Source organism: Plenodomus lingam (assembly GCF_022343315.1).
Source record: "Plenodomus lingam strain CAN1 chromosome Unknown contig_22, whole genome shotgun sequence".
Classification (NCBI taxonomy): Eukaryota; Fungi; Ascomycota; class Dothideomycetes; order Pleosporales; family Leptosphaeriaceae; genus Plenodomus; species Plenodomus lingam.
This window is the reverse complement of record NW_027093939.1, coordinates 777,469-803,588: the sequence shown is the minus strand read 5'-3', so window position 1 is coordinate 803,588 and position 26,120 is coordinate 777,469. Positions and strand designations below refer to the sequence as shown.

The 26,120-nt window shown below is 53.3% G+C and overlaps 8 protein-coding genes across 8 annotated transcripts; 4 read left to right on the top strand and 4 right to left on the bottom strand.

The window, feature by feature from the left end:
- Nucleotides 1–743: 743 nt before the first annotated feature.
- IAQ61_005641 (uncharacterized protein) lies at nucleotides 744–3,794 on the top strand (the record flags this gene model as incomplete). The annotated part of the gene is made up of 1 exon (XM_003839923.2): nucleotides 744–3,794. The coding sequence occupies one exon, from the start codon at nucleotides 744–746 to the stop codon at nucleotides 3,792–3,794; it is 3,051 nt and encodes a 1,016-aa protein (XP_003839971.2).
- A 1,492-nt stretch (nucleotides 3,795–5,286) lies between these two features.
- IAQ61_005640 (uncharacterized protein) lies at nucleotides 5,287–8,451 on the bottom strand. The gene is made up of 3 exons (XM_003839924.2): nucleotides 7,111–8,451; nucleotides 6,889–7,060; nucleotides 5,287–6,839 (listed from the first exon to the last, which is right to left on the bottom strand). The coding sequence occupies exons 1-3, from the start codon at nucleotides 7,399–7,401 to the stop codon at nucleotides 5,626–5,628; spliced, it is 1,677 nt and encodes a 558-aa protein (XP_003839972.1). The 5' UTR covers nucleotides 7,402–8,451; the 3' UTR covers nucleotides 5,287–5,625.
- Nucleotides 8,452–9,161: 710 nt separating this feature from the next.
- IAQ61_005639 (uncharacterized protein) lies at nucleotides 9,162–9,772 on the top strand (the record flags this gene model as incomplete). The annotated part of the gene is made up of 2 exons (XM_003839925.1): nucleotides 9,162–9,403; nucleotides 9,463–9,772. The coding sequence occupies 2 exons, from the start codon at nucleotides 9,162–9,164 to the stop codon at nucleotides 9,770–9,772; spliced, it is 552 nt and encodes a 183-aa protein (XP_003839973.1).
- Nucleotides 9,773–12,779: 3,007 nt separating this feature from the next.
- RNR2 (Ribonucleotide-diphosphate reductase (RNR), small subunit) lies at nucleotides 12,780–14,518 on the bottom strand. Its single transcript, XM_003839927.2, has 3 exons — nucleotides 14,336–14,518; nucleotides 14,035–14,271; nucleotides 12,780–13,940 (listed from the first exon to the last, which is right to left on the bottom strand). The coding sequence occupies exons 1-3, from the start codon at nucleotides 14,366–14,368 to the stop codon at nucleotides 12,978–12,980; spliced, it is 1,233 nt and encodes a 410-aa protein (XP_003839975.1). The 5' UTR covers nucleotides 14,369–14,518; the 3' UTR covers nucleotides 12,780–12,977.
- A 100-nt stretch (nucleotides 14,519–14,618) lies between these two features.
- Nucleotides 14,619–14,897, top strand: IAQ61_005637 (uncharacterized protein; the record flags this gene model as incomplete). The annotated part of the gene is made up of 1 exon (XM_066096869.1): nucleotides 14,619–14,897. The coding sequence occupies one exon, from the start codon at nucleotides 14,619–14,621 to the stop codon at nucleotides 14,895–14,897; it is 279 nt and encodes a 92-aa protein (XP_065953220.1).
- A 501-nt stretch (nucleotides 14,898–15,398) lies between these two features.
- IAQ61_005636 (uncharacterized protein) lies at nucleotides 15,399–17,470 on the bottom strand (the record flags this gene model as incomplete). The annotated part of the gene is made up of 2 exons (XM_003839928.2): nucleotides 15,399–16,729; nucleotides 16,780–17,470. 2 exons carry the CDS (start codon nucleotides 17,468–17,470, stop codon nucleotides 15,399–15,401), a joined length of 2,022 nt encoding a protein of 673 aa, XP_003839976.2.
- Nucleotides 17,471–18,041: 571 nt separating this feature from the next.
- On the bottom strand, nucleotides 18,042–21,227 carry VAC8 (Vacuolar protein 8; the record flags this gene model as incomplete). The annotated part of the gene is made up of 7 exons (XM_066096868.1): nucleotides 20,026–21,227; nucleotides 19,877–19,962; nucleotides 19,691–19,811; nucleotides 19,522–19,635; nucleotides 19,229–19,474; nucleotides 18,424–19,173; nucleotides 18,042–18,370 (listed from the first exon to the last, which is right to left on the bottom strand). Exons 1-7 carry the CDS (start codon nucleotides 20,060–20,062, stop codon nucleotides 18,042–18,044), a joined length of 1,683 nt encoding a protein of 560 aa, XP_065953219.1. The 5' UTR covers nucleotides 20,063–21,227.
- A 157-nt stretch (nucleotides 21,228–21,384) lies between these two features.
- On the top strand, nucleotides 21,385–24,046 carry IAQ61_005634 (uncharacterized protein; the record flags this gene model as incomplete). Its single annotated transcript, XM_003839930.2, has 3 exons — nucleotides 21,385–21,396; nucleotides 22,063–22,167; nucleotides 22,232–24,046. The coding sequence occupies 3 exons, from the start codon at nucleotides 21,385–21,387 to the stop codon at nucleotides 24,044–24,046; spliced, it is 1,932 nt and encodes a 643-aa protein (XP_003839978.2).
- Between the last annotated feature and the right edge of the window lie 2,074 nt (nucleotides 24,047–26,120).

Below are 26,120 nucleotides of genomic sequence, written 5' to 3'. Positions count from 1 at the left end.
ATTTGGGTAACATGACGCTGCTGTGGCTCAACAAAGTTGCTTTGCATTGTGATTGGTTGAGTGTGCCACTGCCTGCACAGCCTCGACCAGCCACCCGCCACAGTGAGGCAACTGTTTGGCCGACGTTTCCCCGGCACGTTAGTCAGCCAGCCAGTCAGTTCTACTCTACCTGAGGCTGAGGGTGGGAGAGAGAGAGTGTGGGAGAAGTGGGACCTGAACAGTTGAACAGTGAGTGAGCACCACCACCACCACCACCACCACCACCACCTGGCACCACCTAAAGAACGCGCTGGCCAACGCGTGCACCCTTCACTAACTTCCCCTCCCCCTCCACCCTCTCCTCCATCCATCCATCCATCCATCATTCTTGGACATTCTTTTGCCCTTAGACTGGCCGTGTACCGCAGCACCTCAACGCAAACAGTAGCCTAGCTGTCAAACAGTTGAACAACATCAACCTTCACTCCCAACACGCCTCCTCGACTATCGCTAGCAACCACCCGACGCGACCTTTTCTTCTACCTTGTCTTGCCTCGTCTTGCCCTGCCTTGCCTTCCCAACCACACGCGACGCGACAGCTGTCCACACTCCCCGCCCGCCAACTGTACCTAGGTAGCTCCCCACCTGCTTTTGGGGCGCACCCATCTACCACCAACTCTACACCAAGAGTATCATCGCCGCCCACGGCATGCGCGACACGGGCCAGCTCGACACCCACCACCCACAACATGACAAACACAAAAATGACGCTCGTTGACTGGCTGGACGACTTGTGCGTCCGCTTCATCGTCAACCTGCCCAACGAAGAGCTGCAGTCGGTCGAGCGCATTTGCTTCCAGATCGAGGAGGCCCAATGGTTCTATGAAGACTTCATCCGCCCGCTCGACCCCCACAACCTGCCCTCGATGCATCTGCGCAAGTTCTCCCAGCTCATGTTCCAGCACTGTCCGCTCTTCTCCGCCTACTCGGAAGAGCTGCACCAGCAGGCCTATGAGCAGTTCCTCGCCTACAAGACCCGCGTACCTGTCCGGGGCGCCATCATGCTGAACAAGGACATGACCCACGCAGTCCTGGTCAAGGGCTGGAAAAAGGGCGCCAAGTGGAGTTTTCCTCGCGGCAAGATCAACAAGGAGGAGACGGACCTGGACTGCGCAGTGAGAGAAGTCTGGGAAGAGACGGGCTACGACCTGCACGAGGCAGACCTGGTCATGCCCGACGAGAACATGAAGAAGATTACAGTCACCATGCGCGAACAGAGCATGATGCTCTACGTCTTTCGAGGCGTGCCCATGGACACCTATTTTGAGCCGCGCACGAGAAAGGAAATCTCCAAGATTGACTGGTACAAGCTCACGGACTTGCCTACACTGCGGCGGAAGAATCAGACCCAACAGCAGGGGCAAGGTCAGGACTTGGTCAAGGAGAGCAGCTTCTACATGGTCGCCCCATTTCTGGGTCCGCTAAGAGCATGGATAAAGCAACAGCACAAGCTCGACAAGCAAAAAGCGAGGAATAGTGCACACGTTACCGCCCCGCCTGTCGCCATGACCGATGACGAGGACATACAACAGCCTGAGGTATATGAGACCACGGCTGATGAGGCGGGTCCAGTTGCGGGTATGCCTCGCAGCGACAACCTTGCGGGCCTTGCAGCCCAGCTAGGACACGGGCGACAGGGCGAGAATTTACCAGAAGTGTCGAACCACCACCACTACCACCAGCAGCCTCAAGAGCAAGGACAAATTGCAGATCCTGCAGCGGAGCTAAAGAGGTTGCTTAGTGTAGGTGTGGGCATGCAGTCACATCCTGTCGAAGCACCCAGTATGCCTCTTCCAACCCAACATCACCAAGCAAACCCATTGCTTGCCTTGTTCCACCAAGGGAACAATCAGCAAAGTCCTCAGATGCCTCCACCGCGGACACCCTTCGACCAAGCCATACCATCTCCCATGCAGCCTTCAAGCCCTCATGGCCAGCACCAGCCACGCCAACCACAAATGGGTAGCATGGGCCCACCACCATCGTTTCCTTATCATCAGCAGCAGCAACAGCAGCAGCATCACCAAATGCCATATCGAGGACCTCCCCAATTCAATGGAATGCCTCCGCTTTCCATGAACCACTATGTGCAACCACAGTCACACAATAATCCTCACTTCCCACCGCAACCACCCAACATGCAGCAAGCCTTTGACCAACGCAACCCACAAATGATCCATGAAACGAGCAACTCGCAATTTGCTAGTGATCATGGACGACCGGCAATACCGTCCGCCTCGAACCTGCCAGCTCCAAACTTAAATGCACATACCCTTGGACTGTTGAATAGCTTCAAGAATGGTAGCCAGCGGCCACCACCACCACCTCAGTCATCTGTAAATACATTTCAGGGACAACAGAGCGCGCATAACACGCCGAGAATACAACATCGTCCACACGACTTGGCATCTCCTCGGGGATCATATGCTCCAAGTCCACCCAAATTCCAGTCACCGGCTATCAGTGCAAACTTCCAGCCTGAACAGCCGATACCTCGATCTCTGCACCAGGATTCGCTCTTGACACTCTTCAGAGGCGCGACGCCTGTCGCGAGCCCAGAGCCTGTCGAATTGTCTGCACATCCAAAGACTCCTGGTAACATGGCTGCACAACCGGCGTCCAATGCTTCCAAGGTACCCAATGCAGACCTACTCAACGCATTCGGTCCTGGTTCCAAAAAGAGTGTGACACAGGCGACTGTGAACAGACCTGTCAATGTACCTGACTTTGAGACGATGAAGAAGTACTCGCATCCAGCTAGCGGCAGTTCACGGGGGCCATCTCCTCAGATGCCGTTCATGCCACAGCAAATACTCAAGCGCGGCTCTACTAGCAATATCTCAGGAGGGTCTTCGAATGCCACGGCTGTACCGCCCAAGTCTGCACAGCCAAATGCTGCAAGTGCATCGGTCGCGCCACAGGCGGTGTTCAAGCCCCAAATCTTGAAGAGACCTCAGCAGGGGCTGCAACAAACATCACAGGCCCAAAATGCCACACCTGCACCTGCAACCAAGCAAACAGCTCATCAAATGGGCTTACTGGACATGCTCAAGGGCCCTTCACCACAGTCCGCACCTACACAACCTGTTCACCCAGTGCAAGCAAGTCGTTCTCCGCCCCCCCCTACAGGCCACACCCAAGGCCTTCTCGATATGTTCAAAGGCGTAGGCATATCTCCCAACCCACCAACCACCCAACCTACATCCATGCACACGCGACAATCCCCAGCTCCACCTCCAGAGCATAAACAAGATTTGCTCAACATCTTCAAACGCGCATCATCCTCATCCCCTCGACCTTTATCCAATCCTTCTGCCCAACTACTACGTACCAGCCTCTCCCCCGCACCAGGAAATCCAGCCACGAACAACGAGCACCGCGAATCCACATCAGCGGAGAAATCCAACCTCCTCGCCCTCTTTAGCAAACCGTCTCCGCAAACCCAAGGCGTCAATCTGGCCCGAGGACCTCCACCTCCGCTCAAGCCGTCGCGTAGCCCTGCGCCGGGATTCCAGCATTTACCTACGACCAAGACGAACATGCCCGGCGTCATTAGCCGTGTAAGTTCACTGCACGGGGGTGTCGGTGGTGGTGCTGGTGACGAAGGCGTGCACCTTGGCGGCGTAGGCGCTGGAACCAACGTGGCAGGAACGTTGGCAACAGGCCAGGCATCAAAAGGAGGAGATGGGGATAAGAGTCCCGTGGATAAGACGTTTCTCCTTGGATTCTTGGAAAATGTGGCACGTAGGGGTTGAACGGTTGAGTGTTTTGGTTTGGTTCTGGTTTTCTTCGCGTGCAGGTGCGTGCTTGTGTGCATGTAGGGTATAAAGGTGAGTAAGTAGGCAAGGAAGTAAGCGAGGGGTATGGTATACCGAAGGATTTTGGGCCTAGAAGATGTAGAGTAGAGGAGATTAGGGTTTGGGCAGCAGAAGAAAGAGTATTCTAATATTGACATTACTTGAGTCTATCATTTGTTCTATCTTAACGTACAGAAAATAACGAAAATAGGTACTAGAGCTACAAAACATTCCCTTTCCGGATACACTTTTGTGTTCAACATGACTTAGGGATTTTTTATGGATGTTGTCGTTGTTGTTATTTTATCCTCTGTATGCTTCTGTGCTTCTATGCTTCCCCCTTCGCCTTCGCCTTCTCTTCCTCTCCCTTCCCTCTCCACCCTCCATCCTCCACACTTTCCCCTCCTGCACCCTATGCCCCACCCACCCAAAGCACTCCTCCCCACACCACCCACGTCTCAATCAAAACAAAGGATAATTCCCCCCTCAGAGATGCCATCGCCTCTGTTATGAGCGCAACGCGAAAAGTCGTACGACTTAAAATTAGTGTTCTTATGATATAGAGTCTTAGGGGGAGTTAGAAGCGGGGGCAATAGAGTGGGGAGTGTAAAGGAAGGCAAAGAGAAGTGGTAAAATCATGTAAGATATATAGACACATTGATTTCCTATAATATAACTATTCTCCCATATAGGGGTACATACGTATGCTAGACAACCAATATAGATACCCGTTTGATGCATTTCCACAAAACTCCCAACGTACCGTGAAACCCACCGCCACAGTACTAGTATGATTACTCCTCCCAACAATTCTACACACTGCCTTATCCTTCTTGAAGAAGAAAAAATCACCAGGCGATTTTGTCGTGTTGTCTTGGGCGTGTATTGGGATTTACTAGTTGTTTCTCATCTATATGTTCACCAGCCTCGCCTCTTCGATCCCTCACACTTCCCGCCGTGCATGGTTCACTCCGGCTCATACCATTCTAGCCTCATGACCCCCAGTACCACGCCTTGCATCGTCTCGACGCGACACAGCGTCCGGTAAAGGCAACACGAGAGTACCCGTACACGACTGTCTTGTTTCAAGATTTGTAATCTCCAGATGTGGCCGGAATGGGATTAGGCAATTACCGCATCGCGACTGCGATTATGCGGACAAACGGGCGTATGCGTTTCCGTGATATAGAAGGTGGGTCGATTTTTTGAATCTAGATTCCAAGATTCGGGTCTGAAGAAACCGCGTGGGGGTTAGGGTGTAATGGTATCATGCAATGCTGTTTTGATGAGTTGGCTGGGTTTGAGTTGGGGTTTGTTTGCGCAGTTGAATACGGATAGCGAATGGCAGATATCAGACGCATGGATAGAGTCTACTAGTACACGGCAGGTAGGAATGCATTGCTGATGCCTGCTACTGCGCAGGAAGGTGGTGCTGGATGGCATGAAGATGCGGTTTTGACTCTGGCTTTGTTTATGACTACAACTATGACTACAACGATGACTACAATCTGTCCGTCTCTCTTGCCCTCGACGGACCAAAGGCTGGTTAATCCACCTAATTTCCTTGCTATACGCTGGAATGCCGATAAAAGACATGTTAAATGACAGATCCTAAAGAAACACGTGCTATGTTGCCATAGTATTGCCCAAAATGAAGAGGAAAGAAACAACCGAGCTACCATGATGAACAAACAAAATCGGTAAGAAGCGACTGCGACTGCGGAGGACTGGAAAATATGCACAAATAACATTTGACATTGGATACTGAACATACAACCACCTGCCATCATCATTCAAGTGCAGCATTCTTTCTCCCCCTGTCCAAAACTTCACTAGGAACTTCACTCCTCACACTAAACCGAACCTCTGTTCCCGGGTGCGCCCTGAAGATTGGCGCCGTCTGTACAGTCGTCGCAGTGTCGTGTCGTGCATGCTTGACATTTTTGCCTGCTAGTCCGCCTCCTGCCCCTCCACCTTCACTCCTGGTACTCGCGCTGCGGCTCAAATGTTGCGGTACGCTTGGCATCTCGGGTACAGTGTCAATGTCGTCGTGGTGATTGTTAGCATCTCCGCCAGAGGAGGTGGACGATTGCGTCATCCGGAATTGCTGTTTCAACCGCAGCTCCTGGACGCGCGTCGTCTGCTGGCTCACCCATGAGTCTACGGTGCGGAAACGTGGGACAGAGGACCGTTGCGTCATGAAGCTGTCGCGCCCGACGGGTGGCGCGGCCGTGTCACGAGATACTTCGTGGGGTGTTTGAGGGGCATTGGAGTTTGTCCAGCTGAAGCGGCTGGCCATGGGCCCTCCGCAGCCAGGACGTTGCGAGATGGAGGGCCGGTTGGAAAGGAATTGGCGGAATGTTGGAGGAGGTGGGAGTGCGCGCTGAGGGCCAATGTCTTCGGGGTATCGGAGCTCTTCAGATTCACCGTCTAGGGAACGGGTGTTCCGGGTTGAGGCGCTCCGGCGGAGATCTTGGTAGGGGAGGACCGGTGAGGAGGGCGTTGCGCTGTCGTTGCGACGGTGGGAACCGGTTTGCGATGGTGTGTCATCGTAAAAGCTCTTGTCTTGCGACGGGATTCTTTCCAGTCCTCCTTGTTTGAAGCTGTCACTTCGTTTCAAGGCTTGCAATGGTCGCTGTGATCTTGAAGAAGATGAACGGGTGAGTGAGGCTGCTCGTTGGGGAGCGTAGACAGGGTTCTGTTGTTGAGGAGAATAGGCTGGGGTCTGCTTTTGAGGATGGTGGACAGATTTTTGCCGTTGAGCATAGTAGACCGCGTACTGCTGTTGAGGGTAGACTGAGTTTTTCTGTGCGCGTCCGTATCCACAGTCGTGTACCTTTTCCATGCCGTAGTGCTTCTGATCCATTCCATATTTTGCTGGGGGCGGTGGTGGGCCACGTCGTAAGTGACTCTTACCCTGATGAATCACGTCCGCCAGAGACAGACCACGCTTACGCATAACATAGAGAGCCAAGATAATCATGACAATGATGATCGTTGCACCTACACATGTCAGTGGAAATTAGAAGGGGCTTGCATTGTTCTCGCTTACCAATGGAACCTGCAGCAATGAGTAAATGCTCGGTAGTCCGCGAGATCTTGCCATCACCATCATGTCGTGATGGTGATGGCGATCCCACTATGACAGTCTCCCTGGGGTCGTTATCCGCAAGAGCGGGAGGTGTAGCCTGTGTGAGAGGATCCAAAGTCGCGGTGATTTGAAACTATCATTGTCAGCCAAGTTACCTGACTGCCTGCTTCCAGGTTTCCTTACAGCTGGGAGTCCTGTTGGAAGTGTTGCTGTTGCCGTCATAGTCGAAGTTACGGTGCTGATTGTGGAATTGAATGCAGGTTCATCCTCTTCATCATCACTGTCGCTGTCGATATCCGTAGGCTCAGGAGCCTGTCTCTTGGTGTATGATCTTCGAAGTCTGCGGTTCGCTGTAGCCGTGGAGTCTTGCACTTCAACATTGTGGGCTTGAGCCTCTTTCTTGTCCACCACACCTCTGTTCACCACAATGTAATCCACCTTTTCATCCACCCATTGTCGCCATGATGGGGGCATCTTGTTCGATAACTTGGGCGTATGATGGGGAAGCCCCGGTCAGTCTTCCTGCCGATTGTATGTTCCAAACAACATCTGCAAAGTCGTCCAGCGATTGTGCTCTTCGCGATTGAATGGTGAATTACAGCCCTAAGCCTGCAGGACCGTGACGTTGAGAAGCGAAGTTGAAGGAAAGTCGCGTGTATTAGCAACAACAGCCGGCCTGCGGAACGAAGGACAGAAGGAAAGCAGGTTGGCAGAGAAGGAGCGGAAGGCTGGGCGAACGACCAGGAGCAGACATGTTCATGCAACTGAGGGAGGGGCCGCACATTTGAGAGAGATGCATGAAGGAGGCTGCTAGTGAGTCGTTGCTGGTCCCATGTCGGTTTGAAAGACAAGGCGAGAGGCCGGTGCGGCCCTAGGATGAGAGTGGCAGGTTTGTCAACAATAATGTTGCGCAAGTTGCTACGAATGGCCGGATGGGAGACTGTTTGGAGCCCCTAAAGTGGCCATATGGGGGTAAGCGGATCGAAAAGTGTGGGCCAAATGCGAATGTAAGCTCTGTGATGGTGTCTTGGAACTGTCTCAGGGGAGAGTGGGAGCGTTTCAACTTCCGCAGCCGTGACACTATCGGCGCCACACGGGGATATCGTGAGACTAACATGTCCTGAGGTTGGATTACTTCTTCGTTCATGTACCCCACAGCCGTTGTGCAGGCGACACGAGCGTGGGCATCTGGATCTTGCAACAGGAAGTCTTGGGTCGCGACAGCAGCTGTGCACGGCGGTGTACCGGTACCTACAGTCCCTTACGGTACCTACAGCAGGTAAGCCAGCATTTCCTACTGGTCAAGGGCGAAGCCACTCCTGTCCACGAACCGAGCAAAGGGCTGCGCCTCACGATGGCGCACGCTGGGGATGGCGCATAGTTGGTCGCTTGTGCCGTCGGACGGGCTCGGACTCGGAGCCAATGTTCGCTGCGATTCGGCCGAGCGAGGAACCCACCGGTCTTGAATGACGCGCAAGACGCAGATGGCGTTTCGTGGAGAGAGGCCGCAGTGGACAGGGTGTGTGTTTCTTGGTCCATATGTATGGCACATCCACACAGAGGGGGCAATCTGTGTATCGGAAACATCTGGAGATGCCAAGTACTGTTCTGTACAAGCGAACGACGGGAGTGGCCCAATTCAGTTCTCGCCACGTTCAGGCGATAGGTATGTACATAGCACTCTAGAGTACTCTACTGTATGTGCCCTACATGCAACTGTGCAGGTACCCCAAGGGACCGGCATGCCTGGGCCGAACAGGCCGTTGAACTCGGACGAGCTTGCGGTTTGAGGCTGAGTTCAGTGTGTTCAGCTGCCATGGCCCTGCTCCGCCTCCTAACTGAACCTAGGTTTCCTGGTCATGAGGTGGGGGTGGGATCAAGTGTTGTGTGAGTGAGTGAGTGAGTGTGGATGTATGTGTGCAAGTCATGAGAGAATCGAAGACTATAAGTCCAACGTCTGCCTGCTGTGTGGTGTTCCCTCTTCTCTCTCCATCATTACCATACGGTACAATACCATTCCCTCTTCTCTCTCCATCATTACCATACGGTACAATACCATTCCCCATCTCGTCTCCATCTTACGTCAACCAAACAAGGTCACACCCCCTTCCGCAGCCAAGTTACCGTACCCCTCTATCGACCCCTCATTTGAGTAATCACACGTCAAACGTCAACCTACCCATACTCCAACCCTCTCCCTCTCCACACCAAACGACACGCTCGAAACACCCAAAATGTCAGGACCCTACGACCAATACAACCAAGGCTATCAACAGTACCCACCTCAAGGCCAGGGCTACCAACAGCAACAAGGCTATGAGCAGGGCGGTTATCAACAGCAAGGCTACCCAGCCCACCAACAATATGGCCAGCAACAACAAGGCTATGGCGCGCCCCAGGGCCAGTACGGCGCACCTGCGCATGGCGGCTTCCAGCACGGTCAACAAGTAACGCCGTACGGTCAGCAACAGCAAGTGTGAGTTGGCCCAGACTTGCGTGACGTGTGACGAGACTGATTTGTGATGTGATGCCTAGTGGTTATACGCAACAATCACAGTACCCTGGTCCTCAAGCTCACAACCAATTCCCTCAACAAGGGGCATACAGCCAAGACCAATACCCTCAAGGCCAGAATGCAAACGGCCAGCATTACGGTTCAACCGATCCCAGTACACAGGCTGAGGGTGACCGAGGCCTTATGGGCGCCCTGGGAGGCGGCGCAGCGGGCTACTTTGGAGGCAAGAAGTTGGCAGGCCATGGCATCATCGGTGCTCTAGCAGGCGCAGTCATGGGTTCCAAGCTCGAGGACAAGCACAAGAAGAAGAAGCAAAGCACCAAATGGTGAAGTCGCAATCGACTTTGCATTACCTAGGCACCCCCCCCTTGAGTCTTGAGGGTGGTCCTTTTGCTTGACGGCGTCATGGACTTCCTCTTATATTGGGCATTTCTTTTCAGTTTTCATAGGCCATGAGAGGAAGCATCAATAGACTACTATTAAATGGTAATCACGATTCATACCGTACCCTATGTTAACCACAGTCTCGGGTCCTTGGCGATCACACTGCATATAATACTGGTATATCGCCCGTCTGGCGATCCGGGTAACGCCACACCAAGCTGATTCTGCCTTACACACACCCTCGACGTACTTGAAACGAAACTTAAGTCCTTCAAATATAGCCTCAAAAAAAGAACGGCCGATTGCCTACCCCAACGATCTACTGGGTAATGGGCTTTGGAGTTTCCAATAACAGCGACATAAGCCGAAATTACCGAGACCAGAGCTTGAAACAGGCCGGGTTTCGCAAGTAATGGTCGCAAAACTACAAACTCGGTCATAGTCTTTTGGACTGCCCGTGGAGCACATCGGAATCATGGTTCCAGGTTCCATGTGTGGGTATGCATAACATGTTAGGTACACTTGGAGCCTCCTATAGCGATGATGACGAGAGCTTGACGTGTCATTCACATCATGTACGGTACTTGAACTTTGGGAGACGTTGGAGCGACACTGTCACAGCTAAGAACAACCTTTGCCTATTCAAACAAAATGTAGACTTTCGACAATTCCAGTCCATGCTACAACTCCCAATCCAGACCAACACGTCCATTCTCACGCGCAAAGTTGATGTCCCATATACACACTATGCGCACCAATCACTACCACCGGCCTCCAAACCCCCTAACAACCACACTGACCCACATCCCATCCCATCCCCTTTGAGAACCCAACTCAACCTGACGAACCAACTCCCCCACGCGCCTCCATCAAACACAAAAGCACCCCTCAGCGCCGTCGCCCACCATTTGCACAGTGAATCCACACATCCGTCCTGCAACGGGTCTGCAGCGCGAACACCGCATACATACAGTAGACGCCTGGGATTAGGTCTCGGGACGTGGTGGTGGGGGGTGGGTGTAACTGCAAGGAGTGGCGTACGAAGATAATAGATAGTAGTGCCGTGGAATGCGAGGGAGATGGAGGGTTAGGTGGGCGCTACGTATGTACGGTGTAGCGAAGTGCCTCGATGGTGCTTGGGGAAAGGTGCTTACTGGCACTTGGGTACCGGTAGGTAGAGTGTTTGCGCTGCGCGTGATGGATAAAAAGAGCGGGGGAGTTAGGTAGCCACATACATCTACGTTGCACAACCGCCACACAGTTTTTTGTACTTATTTGCGATTGAGGGCTAATTCTCAAGAGACTTTTTTTTGCAGTCAAAGAAGTTTGCAAATCTCTCGTGTTGTCTTCTCTTTCTTCTGGTCCTGCGCTTTTTGACACCTTTGGATGGTACTGTGTCAAGCGAGACTACCTTCACCGCCATGCAAGCGCCATTCCTTCACATACTCCTTCTCTCCCTCTCTTTAACCTCTACAACATTTGCAGCACCAAAACCATCCCTCTTGCCCCTCTTCACGCCAAACCCAAACCCGCAGCCACGCTCCCTTCACCCTCGCCCATTTCCATCCGAATCCCCATCCACAACCCAACTATGCACCTTTTCTCTCCACCACCGCCACCACGCCCCATCACCATCTACATCTTACATCCTTCCCCCCATCTTAACTGACCACGCCAACGCTCTCACCATCGACATTGCACTCCTCCGGCCCCGCGAAGCGTACCACAGTTTTGTGCGCGTGAGCGAGACGCGTGAGTTTAGGATTGCAGGGCTGCTTGGGGGGCAGAATCTGACGATTCGGGGGACGGAAGACGGAGGGTTGGTGTTCGGGGTGGACGGTGGGGCCTTGAGCCGACGCTTAAGCTGGCGGAGTGATGGGCTTGATGGAGAGAGGGAGGAAGAGGGCAAAGGGGAAGGGCGGGAAGCGTGGTGTGTGAGCGGGGAATGGAGTGTTGGCACCACGGGTATGAGTCGTGTGAGTCTTATTCTTTTCTCTCCCCCACCATTCTCGTCGGGATGGCAGTTGGATGGAAGGAGGAAGAGGAGGGAAGTGTCCACTGAGCTTGAGAGCCATACTAACACGCCCATCTCCCTCACTTCAGGAACGAAGACTCCACTGTGCTTTTCCCTGCGAGAAGATCTTCGACAAGGAAGGAGGGGGGGATGAGAGGGCGGACGATGAGAATGAGAGGGTTGAGCTTCGCTGATCCTTTGGGAAAAGAAAAAAAAAAGTAAATCTGGCTGGTGCTTCGGACTGGGGTAGGGTTTGTATCGTACTTTGACACGTACTCTGACATGTCATACGCATGGAATACATAGCGACTGTATCCCCTACTCCCTACTCCATATGCAACAACCATAGCCACTCTCTTCTCCTCTTATAACCCAAGATTCAAGAATGTCATGCATGTATGCAGTCTTTCATCAGCTATCCACTGCAAGCCAGTGTGGTGTGAGACTAGATGTGATTGCTGTATGTGGCCTAGAAAGGGATGGCTGTCAACTGTGTTTCGGATAAGAAGGAAGAGGTGGGATATAGCGAATTATAGAGCGCAAGTCAGAGTGCAAGTACTGTTGCGAAGAGGTGACTGTGTGCGTAGTTCTTGCACAGAATGGCATAACATTGGGCTAGATTGTAAGGTCAGGTCAGACTATACCTTGAGGAACAAAGTCAAAGGGAGAGAGAGCCACCATAATCACAATTATAGAGTGATGGTTTCAAGTATTGTTTGCATTCATGACTATCCTAACCGGTCGGCCCTGAGCCCTGTCGCTCATCTCATCTCATACTCAACCGCATACACTCATACAGAGGCCTAATACCAATCCAAATCACAAAAGCAACGCCAATTCACGCCTCAAAACATCATAGCAGCGAACACCCAAGAGCACGCCCGCGATAGCAGACCATGCTCTACACCCGCAAATGCAAAGCCACCGGTAGCCCAATGTTACCCCAAAACCCCACCCCGCCCAAAGAACCCAAACGGTTTTCCAAACCAGGTATACAGCGACTAGATAATTGAGAGATGAAATGGTCGAGAGAGTAAGACAAGTGTTCGAGTGAGAACGGTGGGAAGAAATGATGAGATCGCAAAGAGAGGCAAGGAAAGGAAAACTTCAAGACTCATGTCTATCATGACCAATGGTCTAAAAGTCCTCTTCAAAGCAAAAATCACCACTCTGACCCATGGGCACGGGCGCCGCAACAAGCGAACCATCAGCATTCTCTTCGTGTTTCTTGGTGCTCGCCATGACACCTGCCTTCTGGTAGTCACCGACGCGCTTCTCAAAAAAGTTGGTCTTGCCGGCTAGCGAAATGTTCTCCATGAAGTCAAAGGGGTTGGTCGCGTTGTAGAACTTGGTGTTGCCGAGCGACAGGAGCAAGCGGTCGGCGACAAACTCAATGTACTGGCACATGAGAGTAGCGTTCATACCGAGGAGTGCGCAAGGCAGCGCATCGGAGAGAAACTCCTTCTCGATCTCGACGGCCTCGGTGATGATGGCTTGGACGGATTCCTTGGAGGGGCGTGTGTTGAGGAGTGAGAAGAGGAGGCAAGCAAAGTCGGTGTGCATGCCTTCATCACGTGAGATGAGTTCGTTGGAGAAGGTGAGACCAGGCATCAGACCACGCTTCTTGAGCCAGAAGATGGAAGCAAAGGAGCCACTGAAGAAGATGCCCTCCACGGCAGCAAAGGCAACCAGGCGATTGGCAAAGGTGGAGTTCTTGTCCGAGATCCAGCGCAGGGCCCAGTCGGCCTTCTTACGAATGCAGGGAATGTTGTCAATGGCATTGAACAGGTACTTGCGCTGCCTAGGCTCGCTGATGTATGTGTCGATGAGGAGCGAGTATGTTTCCGAGTGGACGTTCTCCATCATGATCTGGAAACCGTAGAAGCATCGCGCCTCCGGTATTTGCACCTCGCCAGAGAAGCGCTCAACCAAGTTCTCGTTGACAATGCCATCGGAGGCGGCGAAAAAGGCAAGGACGTGGGAGATGAAGAAGCGCTCGTCATCATTCAATCTCTTGTTCCAGTCATGAAGGTCCTTGGAGAGATCGATCTCCTCTGCGGTCCAGAAGGATGCTTCGGCCTTCTTGTACATTTGCCAGACCTAGTGGGAGGATGACGTTAGTCATGGTTCATACCAAGGTGGATTGACGCGTGCCAGTACGCGTTTGACGCGTATATCACATGGGACAACTTACATCATGGTACTTGATGGGAAACAAGACAAAGCGTTGAGGGTTCTCCTGTAGTAGAGGCTCGTGTGCCTCCTCTGGTCGGATCGTTGGCGCAGTAGATGGCTTGTGGTCCGACGCGTCCTCTTCAAAATCTGGTATGCCGACAATGGGCCTGTAGACATTTTCCTTTTCTGCCAACGAGAGATTGAGCTTCTTTGCAGGTGAGTCGGTCATCTTGAGAGTGTCAATTGCAGCAGTCGCCTACATACGCGTTAGTCATGGCCGGGACGCGTCCGTAAAATAGTACTCGAGTTGCGCGACATACCTGCTTGGAAGGCGTTGACTGAAGAGCAGACATTGTGTGCGTGTGTAGGTGGGTAAAGGCTGGGTGAGGCTCTGGATTATCTATACACGGACGAGTGTAGGGTTTCAAAATAAAAGTCCTGGCGCGTGAGAGGAGTTGATGATGCTGTGGTGTGAGTAGGGAACAATGGCAGACGCGCTCTCTCTCTCTCTTAAAAGTACGATGTCCCGCTACCACGTGACTTGGCGAGCAACCTGCCGCCCCTCGCACGCGCCTTCCCATCGCGAAAAGACGCTATGACCTCATGGCCAAGCACCACCGATCGCTGCACTTTTCCACCACCTCGGCCCAGAAATCACAAGGAAAACTCGCGACAGGATACATAATCGACTGCGCTCGTTACAGTGGTACCCATATCGACTTTGCAAATACTCTGCATGGGCTACAATTCCTCGCCATGCCACTCTTCACCTTCACCCCAGCCACAGCTTTGATGCGAGACCGTCTGTGCAAAAACGCGTCTCAACGCGTTATGATTCGGCCTGCCTCCCCCACCCACCAAAACACCGCCAGGGGTCTGTGAAAGCCTATTGTACGCCGAGAATGAAAGCGCCAATACTCAGCCCATCCACTCTCAGTACAGTTCCTGCAATTGCACGAGCATGTCGCGGCTGGCGGCTGATTCAGGCCTTGCAAGTGCCACCGCCTTTGGCCGCTACAGGCATCGCACCGACTACGCTTTGCACCTGGCTTGCAGCTCCTTCGTGCCGTCCTCGGATCTGATAAGATTATCTTTTTGTCAAGCTGATGTGATCGGACGTGACGGCTTAAAGAAGCGCCCCACCGTACTCGTCACACTTTTGTCTTTGGGAGGATCGGTGCAAGGAGAACGCGTGTGCGTGTGCGTGCGCGTGGGACGCGTTTTGTACGTAAACTTGCTACCTTTTCTTTGCTGTCGATTTGACACTCAAGACCAATGTGATACCTTGATGATGAACTTGCCCAAGGAAATGCTACTTGCAACGCCTTTGACAATGCTTTTGAGTCTTGACCATGTCCTTGTCCAAGGAAGCAAAACCACCCATCAGCCAAGCATATTCTCCCAGTCCGGCACTACGACAAACTTGCCCTTGACCCTCCCCATGCTGATCGCATCCCCCGCCTCCTCTGGAACCACCCTATCTACCGGGGAGACAGCATGGATACTCACAACCTCCTGCAGAAACGACGCCTTGTTCCCAGGCGTGAGTTCGTAACTTGTTCCGCCCCAATCTAGTGTCGTACGACCTGATGCCCGGACACGTAGTTTGCCCACCAACCCACTGGCGAAGCGTGGGCCGTCGTGCGCCTTTGCAGAAGGGTCTGAGAAACTACCCTCCTCGAGCTTGATCTTGGTTCCGATCTTGGTTCCGGATTTGCCTGATGCTGGTGCCGGTGCCGGTGCCGGCGCGGGCGGTGCGACGATTGCGGTACTGGAAGGTTCGTCGGTTGATTCAAGTTTGAAGGATGGGGGGAGCAGTTCTGGCATCAGAGGGGGAACTTGGAAGAGGTAGACGTTATTGTCTCGTACAGTAGGCTTCTTTGCTTTGACGGCTCCATCTGCCATTTCAGTATCGCCATTCTCATCCACGGCCGGTGTCTCCTCTGGGCCAAGCTCTGCTCTGACAGATTGCAGATTGGACTGGAAGCGTGCCCATTCTGCGCGATCTTCATCGGTTTGTAGAATCGGCTCTGCGATGCTTTTCGTCCGTATCTTGGATCTGCGCTCCGCATTTGGCGATGCGGTTACTGACTCCTCGGTGGGTCGGGGAGCCTGCTCAGAAAGACCTGCTGGCTCGGATTCTGCCATAGCCTCATCATCGCTTATTGTCTCGGTCTTGACGGCAACTTTAGAGTCGTCTATATCTTGCCAGACACCTCTGAACGGTTTTCGCTCGCCTGTGATTTCAACTTCCTTCGCCTTTCCCTTCCGCGGAGCTGACTCCGACACTGCCTCTGTTGATAACTCGCCCTTTGATTCGGTTTTCTCGAGTATCTTTGCTGCAGTTTCCGAACTTGCATCTGTGTTGATGCCTACTGTACGTTCTTGGTGTTCCTTTCTGCCGATGCGAACAGGTAGTGTTGTGCGGGTTAGACGTTTCGATGGGGCGGCGGCGCCTTCATCTTCGTTCTCGTCGGATGAGATTTCGATGAGATCAATGTCTCTTCGCGGAAATTCTGCGTCACCGTCTTCTTCATCAGAGGAAACGTAGCCTCCGTCCTCTCTCTTGACAGAAGGACCTCCTCCGCCTCCACCTGATCGAGAGCCCGAGCCCGAGCCTCCATAGCCGTCTCCTTCATTTTTGACACGTACAGCTCGCGAGCCTGATCCACCTCCGTACCCCAACGGCCCACGGTTGGAATTGTTCTTCCGGTCTATAATTCCAATTAACATTGTCCATGCATGAACATTGGACGTGACATACCTTCCTTTGAGCTACCCAGTGAGAAAGGGCCGCTCACTGCAGCATGATAGCCACCTCTTGCACGCTGCTGCTTGTTCTGTTCCCTTCGATCCCTGAACTTCTGGTCGCGTCTCTTCTTCTCTTCCGCAGCATTGCGTTCAGCGTTTCTCAACTCTTCACGTTCCTTCAATTCTTTCGCCAGAGCCTCTCGCTCTTCCTTTGTCCGTCGACCTGTAAATGTCGGCTTTACCATGCCCCGCTTGCCACGAGTTACGCTTCCGCGTCCTCGTGCAGACGGTGAGGCAGATCGCGAGGGCGGCACCGAGCCCTGTAAGCCTCCGATTCTCTGGACAGGGGGGCGTGAAGATGATTCTACGTCATTGGAAGGATTAGGGAGATCACTGGGTTTCCACGTTAGCATTGCACCGCATGATGCGGTGGATGGTATAGCGTACGATGCATCTGCAGAAACGACTTGCGGTTCGACGGCTCCAGAGAGGTTCTCTCCGATGACCGGCACCTTTGTGTCTTCGCCATCTTCTTGCTTTGTTATCACGGATGCTGCTGGTGCCTCAATTGCAGCTGTCGCATCTGTGCTTTGCGGTGTTGCATCGTTGGTACCGGCAGCGGATCGCGCTGCTGCTGTTGCTCCCCCTCTGCTAGCTCCACGAGCGCGCGTAGCTCCTCTACCTCTTGAGGCCTTCGGAGGCATCACTGTCTGCTACCTTCAGGTTGTGTTGGTGGGCTGGATGAATCAGGATGCAGTGACTCGCGCAACTGCAAAACAATTTGGGGGTCTGCTTATCGATAAGCAGGGGGGGTATGAGAAACGCGACGTCACCTGTATTTTGTTTCACTTAGCCTGGAGATCCCATGGATAAACACAACCAGTAAGAAACGGCGCGACACAATGCAATATGATTCGTTTCAACTATATCGTTCCCAAAGCAACCTCTCTGGAAAGCAAACCACTAATTCTACCAATTACAAATTCTTTCGCGGTGCATGCTTCAAGGAATGGGGTTGTGTAGTAGGCGGATAACAGTTGTGTGGTATGTCGATGAGTTAAAGAAGCTTTGCTCCGCCAATGCTCGCACGCTATAGATGATGAGATACTTGCTTTCCGAAAAAAACGCCGACCGTCCAACATCATGGGTTGCCAACTTGTCCAAGAACTCTATGTGACAAGGGACCCTTCAACAACAAAGCGATAATGTAACTTCAAGAAGAAGGATGACAAATGTCGGTAGTGCTAGGTGATGATAGGGAGGCGATCAAGCCTATCACCCTTCGACGAGGGCCTTGGGGGTCTGGCCCAAAAGTCCAAGGCAGCGGCGGGCGAGGGTGACTACTTCGCCTTCGCCGTCCTCGTTGTCTTCGTCGTCAGATTCGATGTTGCGCTCGGCAATCTCAGTGACCATGTGTACGATCTCAGTGGAACTGCCAATGCGCTCCATCAGTTGCGTGTCCTCGGACTCGAGGAGCTGGAGCAGCGTCCAGATAGCGATGTGCTGAAAGGTCGGATCGCCGCTTGCGAGGAAGCGACGAAGGTATCCGTGAATACCGCCAGCCGGCTCGGTCCAGTTTTGAATGAAGATGGAGTAATCGCCCACTGCGTTCAGTCAGCAAACTTAGCCTCGAGATGGGTCCGATGCAGAAACTTACCTTTTGATGATAGATTACCAAGTGCAGCCGCACTGTTGCCCTGGACTTCTATGCTCTCTGACTCGGTGAGTGGAATCAAGACATCGAATACACCGAGGTTGAGGAGGTGCGGCTTGAGCTCTTCACTAAGAGCAAGTACAGCAATGGCAGCCGTCATCTCGGACTGCACGGGAAGTCGGACGTTGAGGACCAATTGCTTGCACTTTTGTACGGCGCCAGCCTCGAGTACCAACTCCTTGTTCTTGTCGGAACTAGCTGCGAGGTTGCGTAGCGTGGAAATTGCGTGGCATTGGATTTCATCGTTGTCCGTAGAGCCAAGCAAGTCTACTAACGGCCGAAGGAAGCCAGCTTCGATAATGGGCGACTCGTTGGCGGGGTGGATGGAGATGTTTCGTATACATGCAACAGCGGAAAGGATGAGGGGAAGGTAAGATGACTGCAACAGGCGGAGGAGAGACGGCAGACCACGAGCGCGTACGATTTCGAGCTGGTATCTTTCGTCGGAGGCTAGGTTACGCAGGGCCAGGGCAGCCTGACATTGGACCTTGGGCGAGGACGATTCCATCAGGTGCACCAAGGACCCCACCAATCGCCCTTCGGTTTGGGCCAATTTGGCGCGGTTGCTGGCGTCGACGGCTATGTTGCTCAGTGCGGTTGTGCAATAGTATTGGACGTCGACGTCTGGTGAGGAGAGGAGCTGAACGAGCACCGGTATCGCGCCAGCATTGACGAGCTGTTGCCGGTTATCGTCTGTGGGCAGGTGAGTATAGAGGATCGTGATCATGGCATGGCCAAGCTTGCCTACCAGAGTGTGTCATGTTCAGCAACGCGCCCGTGGCGTTTCTCTGAACTCGCATGTCCTTTGACTTTGCCAGCCGTGTGAGGGGCTGCAGGGCACCTGATCGTGCAATCTTGGCCTTGTTGTCCTCGTGGGTAGCCAGATTCGTGATGCATCCCACGGCATTACATTGCACCTCGACGTTGGGCGAGTTCATCTGTTTGATCAGGGGTGCAAGCCCTCCCAGTGCGACAATGGCCACCTTGTTCTCGGCTGCTGGGCGGTCAGTACTTTTTTCTGATGCGGCTCATGGGACCTACTGTTGACGGCCAAGTTGCCCAACGCCGCACTCGCAGCGCGCTGCACCTCGATATCTGGGTTCTGGAGAAGGAAGAGAATGGGCTCCAGGGTGTCTCGATCGACTTCTCTGACATCTGGAATGCTTCATCAGCGTATGTGTGGGTCGGGCAGGCGGAGACAGACGTGTACCTCGCTCTGTGATCTCGGCAAAGGTCAAGCTAGCTGACCGCTGCAAGTCGATGTTGTCGGAATAGACGAGGGTGCTCAGTGCGCGGAGGGGCTCGCCGGAGAAGAAGTCGGTTTCGGCTCGCTGCGAGGGCTCTCAGTCAGTATGGGACGGGATGGTGCAGTGTCTCGAGGGCGGGCAGGTCCTACATTCTCCAGGAAGCCGAGCAAGTCAGCTACGGCCTCGCGCTCGCTGTCGGCCAGCACAGGGTCGTAGAGGCTGTCTCTCGAGCGTCCTGCCATGCAGCATGTTAGTCATGATGGCGGGCACTGGGGCTGGCGCAGAGAGAAGGACTTACCGCCGCAGCAGTATGAGAAGAACTTGGAGAGTCCCATAGCGCCGGTGGACAGGCCGGGGCGGCCTTGGGGTTGTGCAGGGTCGGGAGTCGGGCGCTGAGCTGGGCGGAGCTTGGAGGGAGGAGGCTGCGGAGGGCGACAGCGGTGGCGCTTGTAAAAGGATACGGGGAGGGGGGTTGGATGGGTGGGTGGATGGACGGGCGGCGAGAGGGAGGTTGGCGATGGCTGCTCTTGTTGACTTGACCTCGTCACCTCTCCTGCGAGTCCTGCGGCTTCGACGATGCAACGCACACGCCCGCCCCGACGTGGACCCTAGCTCGAGCTGTAGCCGCCTTAGCTGGATGCGGTATCAAGCGCCAGCCTCACTTGGGCATCGCGCGGACGGCGGCAGTGTCGACTGGACCGATGTCCATCCCATCCATGCCCATGTGTGAAGGAGGCCACAACGGCCACAACGGCCACTACATGGTTAACTGGAGCCCATGGTAGAGTAGAGTAGTAGGTACCAGTCCAGTCCAGTCCAGTCTCTACGACATGGCCTACCCACCGACGGTAATGGATGCATATCTATCCTTTTGATGCTTCCTCGCCTCCCCAAATCAACAAAGGGTCATTGGGAGGAGGAAGTCCCTCGCCTAAACAGAGCTGGTTGCTCCACACGCTTACCCGCGTGGGCCATTGGGGCGCCGACTTGAGTGCTGGGGCAGTACTCTACTCTAGTAGTAGGTAGGTATTGGGATCCCAAGGTAGTGACAACGTCATGGACTTGGCGGACTCTTTGCAACGTGCATCGTTCTCTTTCTCTCCTGTGTGAATTCAGATGGAATCAGAGCAACATGACAACATGGGGTGCAAGTAGACAACAGGTACGGTGTCATGTAGGAGCTTCGCGGTGGGCCTACCTAGGACGGTGTACAACTCAACTTACATAAGTACCGTACCGGTACCTACCGAAGTGGACGGGACTTGGACGTCTTACTGGAGACTAGCGACTAGCAGTAGCAAAGCGAGTTGGCGCTGTTGTGACCACCAAAGAACAGAGTTGTCTAGTTGAGCCGCTGCCCTGCATGTCCCTTGACTTGCAGACTACAATTACACTGCACTGGGTGTGGACCATGACCACAGCGCGAGAGCCTTGTCGCCGACTGCACGGTATCGACTGTATACATGTACATATATATATATATATATATATACAAGGCACACCATCGGCAAGCATGGCTCAAGTACCCAAGTCCGTCATACCACACCGTGTTCAAGCATGGTTTGCGTGAGCCGACGCTGGCGTGAGCATCCCTCTGTACCTACCGTACTCATCGCCAGACCAGAGTCTCTGCGAACTCGCACCACCACCCGCCACCATGACCCGTGCCGTATGAAAGTACCAGGTAAAGTACCTGTCTGCAGGAATCTCTACCCAATTATACTCAACATCCAACAACCCAACACCCCAACGCCCAATACCCAATACTCTACCCAAGGATGCGGGGCACACAACCACCCGCTTGCACTCGCTCGTTTCTTATCTCGGCAACCAACAATCGCTGGTCCACTCAGCGTGCCCGGCCAGTATGTGTTAGAAAGCCAAATTTCTGCTGCTTCGCCTGCGGCCACTCACAACACGTCCATCATCCCCATCGGCTTGCTGCACTCTTGCTGCTCATAGGCCCCCGAAAGACTGCCCAGCCATGCCATCCCCGTTCACGTGCCCAGCATGCACAAATTCCGACCCCCGCTCCGGTCCTCGCCGCTGCAAGTCCCCCCCCACGGCCCATCGTCGACCATGGCCCGCCGCCGTGTTAACAACGACGGCCGTGCCTTCTAGATAGTGTGGACATCTTTTTGTATTATTATTGTTATTATTATTATTTCATTTGGCTAACACGACTTCTTGACTCCTTTCACTCCTTCACTCCTCCCTTCACATCACCACCAAATTCTTTTTTACCACTTTTCGCCGGTAGCGTACCCATCTTTTTTTCTTCTTGCGGGCGCGACCATCCAGTGTACCGGGCGCTAGTAGGACAAGCAACTTCCAGGACATAATCGCATTACCTTTTGCTCCCGAAATTGCTCTTTGCGCCGCGACCTGCACCCCACGATCGTCGCATATTAATACTCACGTCGCCGGCGAGCGCTGCGAGGTTTGCTTCCACCGTACTGTGAAACGATGTAATGGCCCCCTCGGCGTCCTCACACAATTTCCAGAAGCTTAAACTCAAAACCTCGTCGCCCGCCAAACCTGTCGTCTCTACCTTTGCCTCGTTCCCTCGCCAGGAATGCCCGCAGCCGGCTACTAAGCATGCTGCTACGCCGCCGCAAGACATTTACGAGGCTGCCGCCCTCACTCGCGTCCCTAGTGACCGCAATGGCCGCTCCTTTGGCGGCAGCAGTGCCCTAGGCAGCAGTGGGAGCGACGAAGACGATGTGCTGGCCAGGTTCAACGAGCGGCGGCCGTCCATCACTTTCAACAGCGAAGTCAAGCTCGACAATGGCGAACGCCATGCGCTCGAGGTGCCCATCCCCAAAGCATCGCGAGGATCACGTTCACGCACGCCCGAGGAGGGCAGCTACTCTGATCGAGAGTACCTCGAGATGCCCTACCATGTGCGTAGGCACAGACAGTACGGTGTCGGCGAGGCCACCTATCCTCTTGCACAGCCTACCGTCCATGACTTGGCAAAGAATCCCGAATACATCGACCAGGTCGCATCCCTCACCTCGGCCACTACCGCCTCTCCTCTGCTTGAGGAAGCCCAGACGCCTCTCGAGACCCCGACCGACTTTATCCTCTCCCCCTTGGGGGCCACGTCTCCCTCTGACTTTCCGCTCTTTGCACGGCGGAACGTGCCGGTGAGAAACAAGAGCTATCGGTCCGAAATAGGAGAAGAGGGCAGCTTACGGCGCGCAAGTCGTCGATCCTCCACACGCTCGGGTCGCTCCCTGTCGTCCATGTCGCCGGCTGCTTCGTTTCTGGCACGCTACAAAGCCTCCGAGGCGCCCATCAAGCCAAGCGAACCCGACGACGAAGGCCAAGGCATAGGCTACGAGGGTGAATACATCATTGGCAAGCAAATCGGTTATGGTGGTTTCAGTATCGTCAAGGAGGTTACGAGCATGGAAGACGGCAAGCCTGTGGTCAATGCCGTCAAGATTGTGCGCAAGACACAGCAGGACAAGTCCGAGCTTGAGAATGAACGTATTCAATCCCAGTTCGATCACGAGGTGGAGATCTGGCGGTTCTTGCGACATCCCTACATTCTTCCTCTGCTTAGAGTGTACACTACCGAGTTTGCTACCTTTTGTATCACAAAGCTGAACAAGGGGGGCACTCTCTTCGATCTGATCCGGGAGACGCGCCGTCAGAAAAAGTCTGGTCTCCCGGCCCATCTAGTGAAGCGCTATGCTTACCAGCTGGCCTCGGCGATGCGCTACCTGCACAACGATGTTCAAGTCGTCCATCGCGACATCAAGCTCGAGAACTGCCTCGTTGATAGGACGGGCCCAGATTCCGATCGTGATGGAGGCAACCTCCTGCTTTGTGACTTTGGCATGGCCGACTTCATTGTGAGCGACCAACGTGATGGTCCAGAGCCCATTTCCAGTGGCGACAATCTCAACATTGGTCCTGCAAACACTAGCACGTCCTTTGCAGGCAGCTTACAGTACGCCGCTCCCGAGCTCTTCAGTGCTACCACCCCCCTTTTTTCGCCAGCGGCCGACATGTGGGCCTTTGGTGTCGTTGTCTTTGCGCTGCTCACGGCCAGACTGCCCTTTGACGATGGGCTTGACATAAAGACGACCGAGAAGATTCTGCGTGGCGAATGGGATGAAGAGCTCATTCGCAACGCAGAAGCCGTCAAAGGAGGTTGTCCCGAGGACGCTTTAGCTCTCGTCAAAGGTTGTCTCGCAATGGACCCTGAGCAACGCTGGACCGTCAACGATGTCTTACATTGCCCCTGGCTTGCCGAGTCTGCCCAACAGTTTGAACATGTCAACTGTGACTGGGTTGCCGGCTCCTAGCAAGATGGCAAGTCTTGCTGCACGCTTGAAATCTCATGTTACTGCGCGTTTTTCCAATACCCTGCATTTGTTTCCTTCCCATCTCTCTACCTCCGGTATTCAGCATTTTTCCTCCTCAGGTTTTCTCTGTTGGTTCTGGATACCCCGCTCAATTGTCTCGTTCCTGTGTCTTTCTGGTCGATATGTGGGGAGTTGGGCTTACCAGGTGTGCGGTCGAAATGAAGTCTTTCAGCACATTGCATTTGTTCTTACACATCCTTTGGTCAGGCGATTATTGGGTACCCCGAGAAGTGGTATTATGGATTGCGTACTTTCTTAGTGTTTAAGAAACTCCTCGATGCTCAGTAGATGCTAATAATCTCACTATACCCAAAATTGCGAACATCCCCTGGCTTTCTAACTCATGTGGCATCGGCCTTGTAGACTCTTTCTCTCGGTCTCTCTAGTAATAGGACAGACCATGGTTTCATACATACACGTGGCAACACATTCGCGCCTACATCTCACCACGCCTCCGTGAGACTGGCGCCCAACAGTTCGCGTGTGCACATGTACTACATGATCCTGCCATGTCATATTGATATCAACGCTCCCCCACCCCTAATTACGCGCCACTGTATTCTCGGATAATTTCTGCCTCACACTTCCCCCGCTTTTGTTTCCACACCACCTGCCACCGCTGTCATCTGCATCCTCCCGAACGCCATCCCCGTGTTCCACAAGCATTTGCTCTCTCGGCTGCACAACCACGCAACCTGCATTGCACACTTCAACTACACGCCTGCTTCCCAATGGCGCAAGGCCACAACCATAAGCTCTCTTAGTCTCTGTACGAGTACAACGCTGTATGAATGGGACCACGTCACTTGTACGCAAGATCCATTCGTCTTTGGTACCTGATTTACGCTTCAACAACGTGGCAAAACAAAGCGGTCATGGGCATCGTGAGGCTGCACACTCATGCCTTGGCTGGTAGTATAGTTGGCCGCCGTCCTGGGCCCTACATTAGATGCGCTGCGGTTGGAGTAAATCACGTCCTGCAGCTCAATCTGGCTTGGGTGGTTGAGTCTATCCCGGTAGTCGCTTGGCCTTGACGTTGAACGGTAGGGTAGAGTAGGGTACCGTACAGTACCGGGAGCTAGCTGCAGGACAAGCGTCAAGAGCCTTTGTCTGCTCGCTTGTTCCTGCGCATCTCACCAGTTTTATAGGACGCTTGCACGGTACGCCAATGAAGTTGTGGTTCTGCTCTTGCGACAACAATCAATCTTGCTGGCCCGATTGAATTCGAAAGACTGACTTGCCATCTATCAGTACCGGTACCGTACCGTACGCAACAAAAGTTGTACTTTCCACACTACAAGGACTTTTGAGGTCTTATGTTTTTCAGTCATCATCTACAGGCCTTCACAATCTTGGGCAATTTCTAATACCGGCAATGCGAGTCTTCGGTCTCCAGAATCTAAACAGTGCATTCTATAACTAGCCAAGGGCTTACCACAGCCCTAGCCCTCAACCGTGACCCAGACATTGACCGTTTACATTGCAGTCGGGCGCTTGGCAGCGGCAAACTAGCACTGTTCACTCGACATCTAGGGAGTCATCTCTTTAGTTCACACTGGCACGAGGCGGAGGTTCTCGGTGCCTGATTCAGGACTTATGTGCTATGGATGGTTGTTACAAGAAGTACTCTATAGGGTGACATAGGATTGTAGGCAAGTACGAAGCTTTGGTGAGATGTAAACGTAGCTGATTATACCGTAGTGAACTTCCATCGATTCTCCAAGTAGGTACACTTTATGTAAATACTAAAAACACCAATTTTTTTGAAAGCAGCTACAATTTGCCTTTACTTGCAATACAGGCAATACAAACAGCCCATTTTTTGGTTACATGGCTTCGTTGGACTAGACCTTACGTCCTAAAACTTCTGCAACAATTTTAAGAAATGCTACGGTGTTTAAGCATTCTCTTCTAACGGATTCCTCACCGCTCAAGGTATAATCTATGATTTGGGTGTCTTCATTATACTGTAATAGTGTCCAGTCGTAAGAAATGTCCGCTTGTCCCGTCAGGT

Excerpts from the sequence above, each read along its gene's own strand:
- IAQ61_005640 (XM_003839924.2), bottom strand. The coding sequence starts at position 7,401 with ATGCCCCCATCATGGCGACAATGGGTGGATGAAAAGGTGGATTACATT. Across the intron at positions 7,061-7,110 it reads TTCCAACAGGACTCCCAGCT|TTTCAAATCACCGCGACTTT; the intron begins GTAAGGAAACCT and ends TGACAATGATAG. Across the intron at positions 6,840-6,888 it reads CATTGCTGCAGGTTCCATTG|GTGCAACGATCATCATTGTC; the intron begins GTAAGCGAGAAC and ends TGACATGTGTAG.
- RNR2 (XM_003839927.2), bottom strand. The coding sequence starts at position 14,368 with ATGTCTGCTCTTCAGTCAACGCCTTCCAAGCAG. Across the intron at positions 14,272-14,335 it reads AGTCAACGCCTTCCAAGCAG|GCGACTGCTGCAATTGACAC; the intron begins GTATGTCGCGCA and ends ACGCGTATGTAG. Across the intron at positions 13,941-14,034 it reads TTCCCATCAAGTACCATGAT|GTCTGGCAAATGTACAAGAA; the intron begins GTAAGTTGTCCC and ends TCCTCCCACTAG.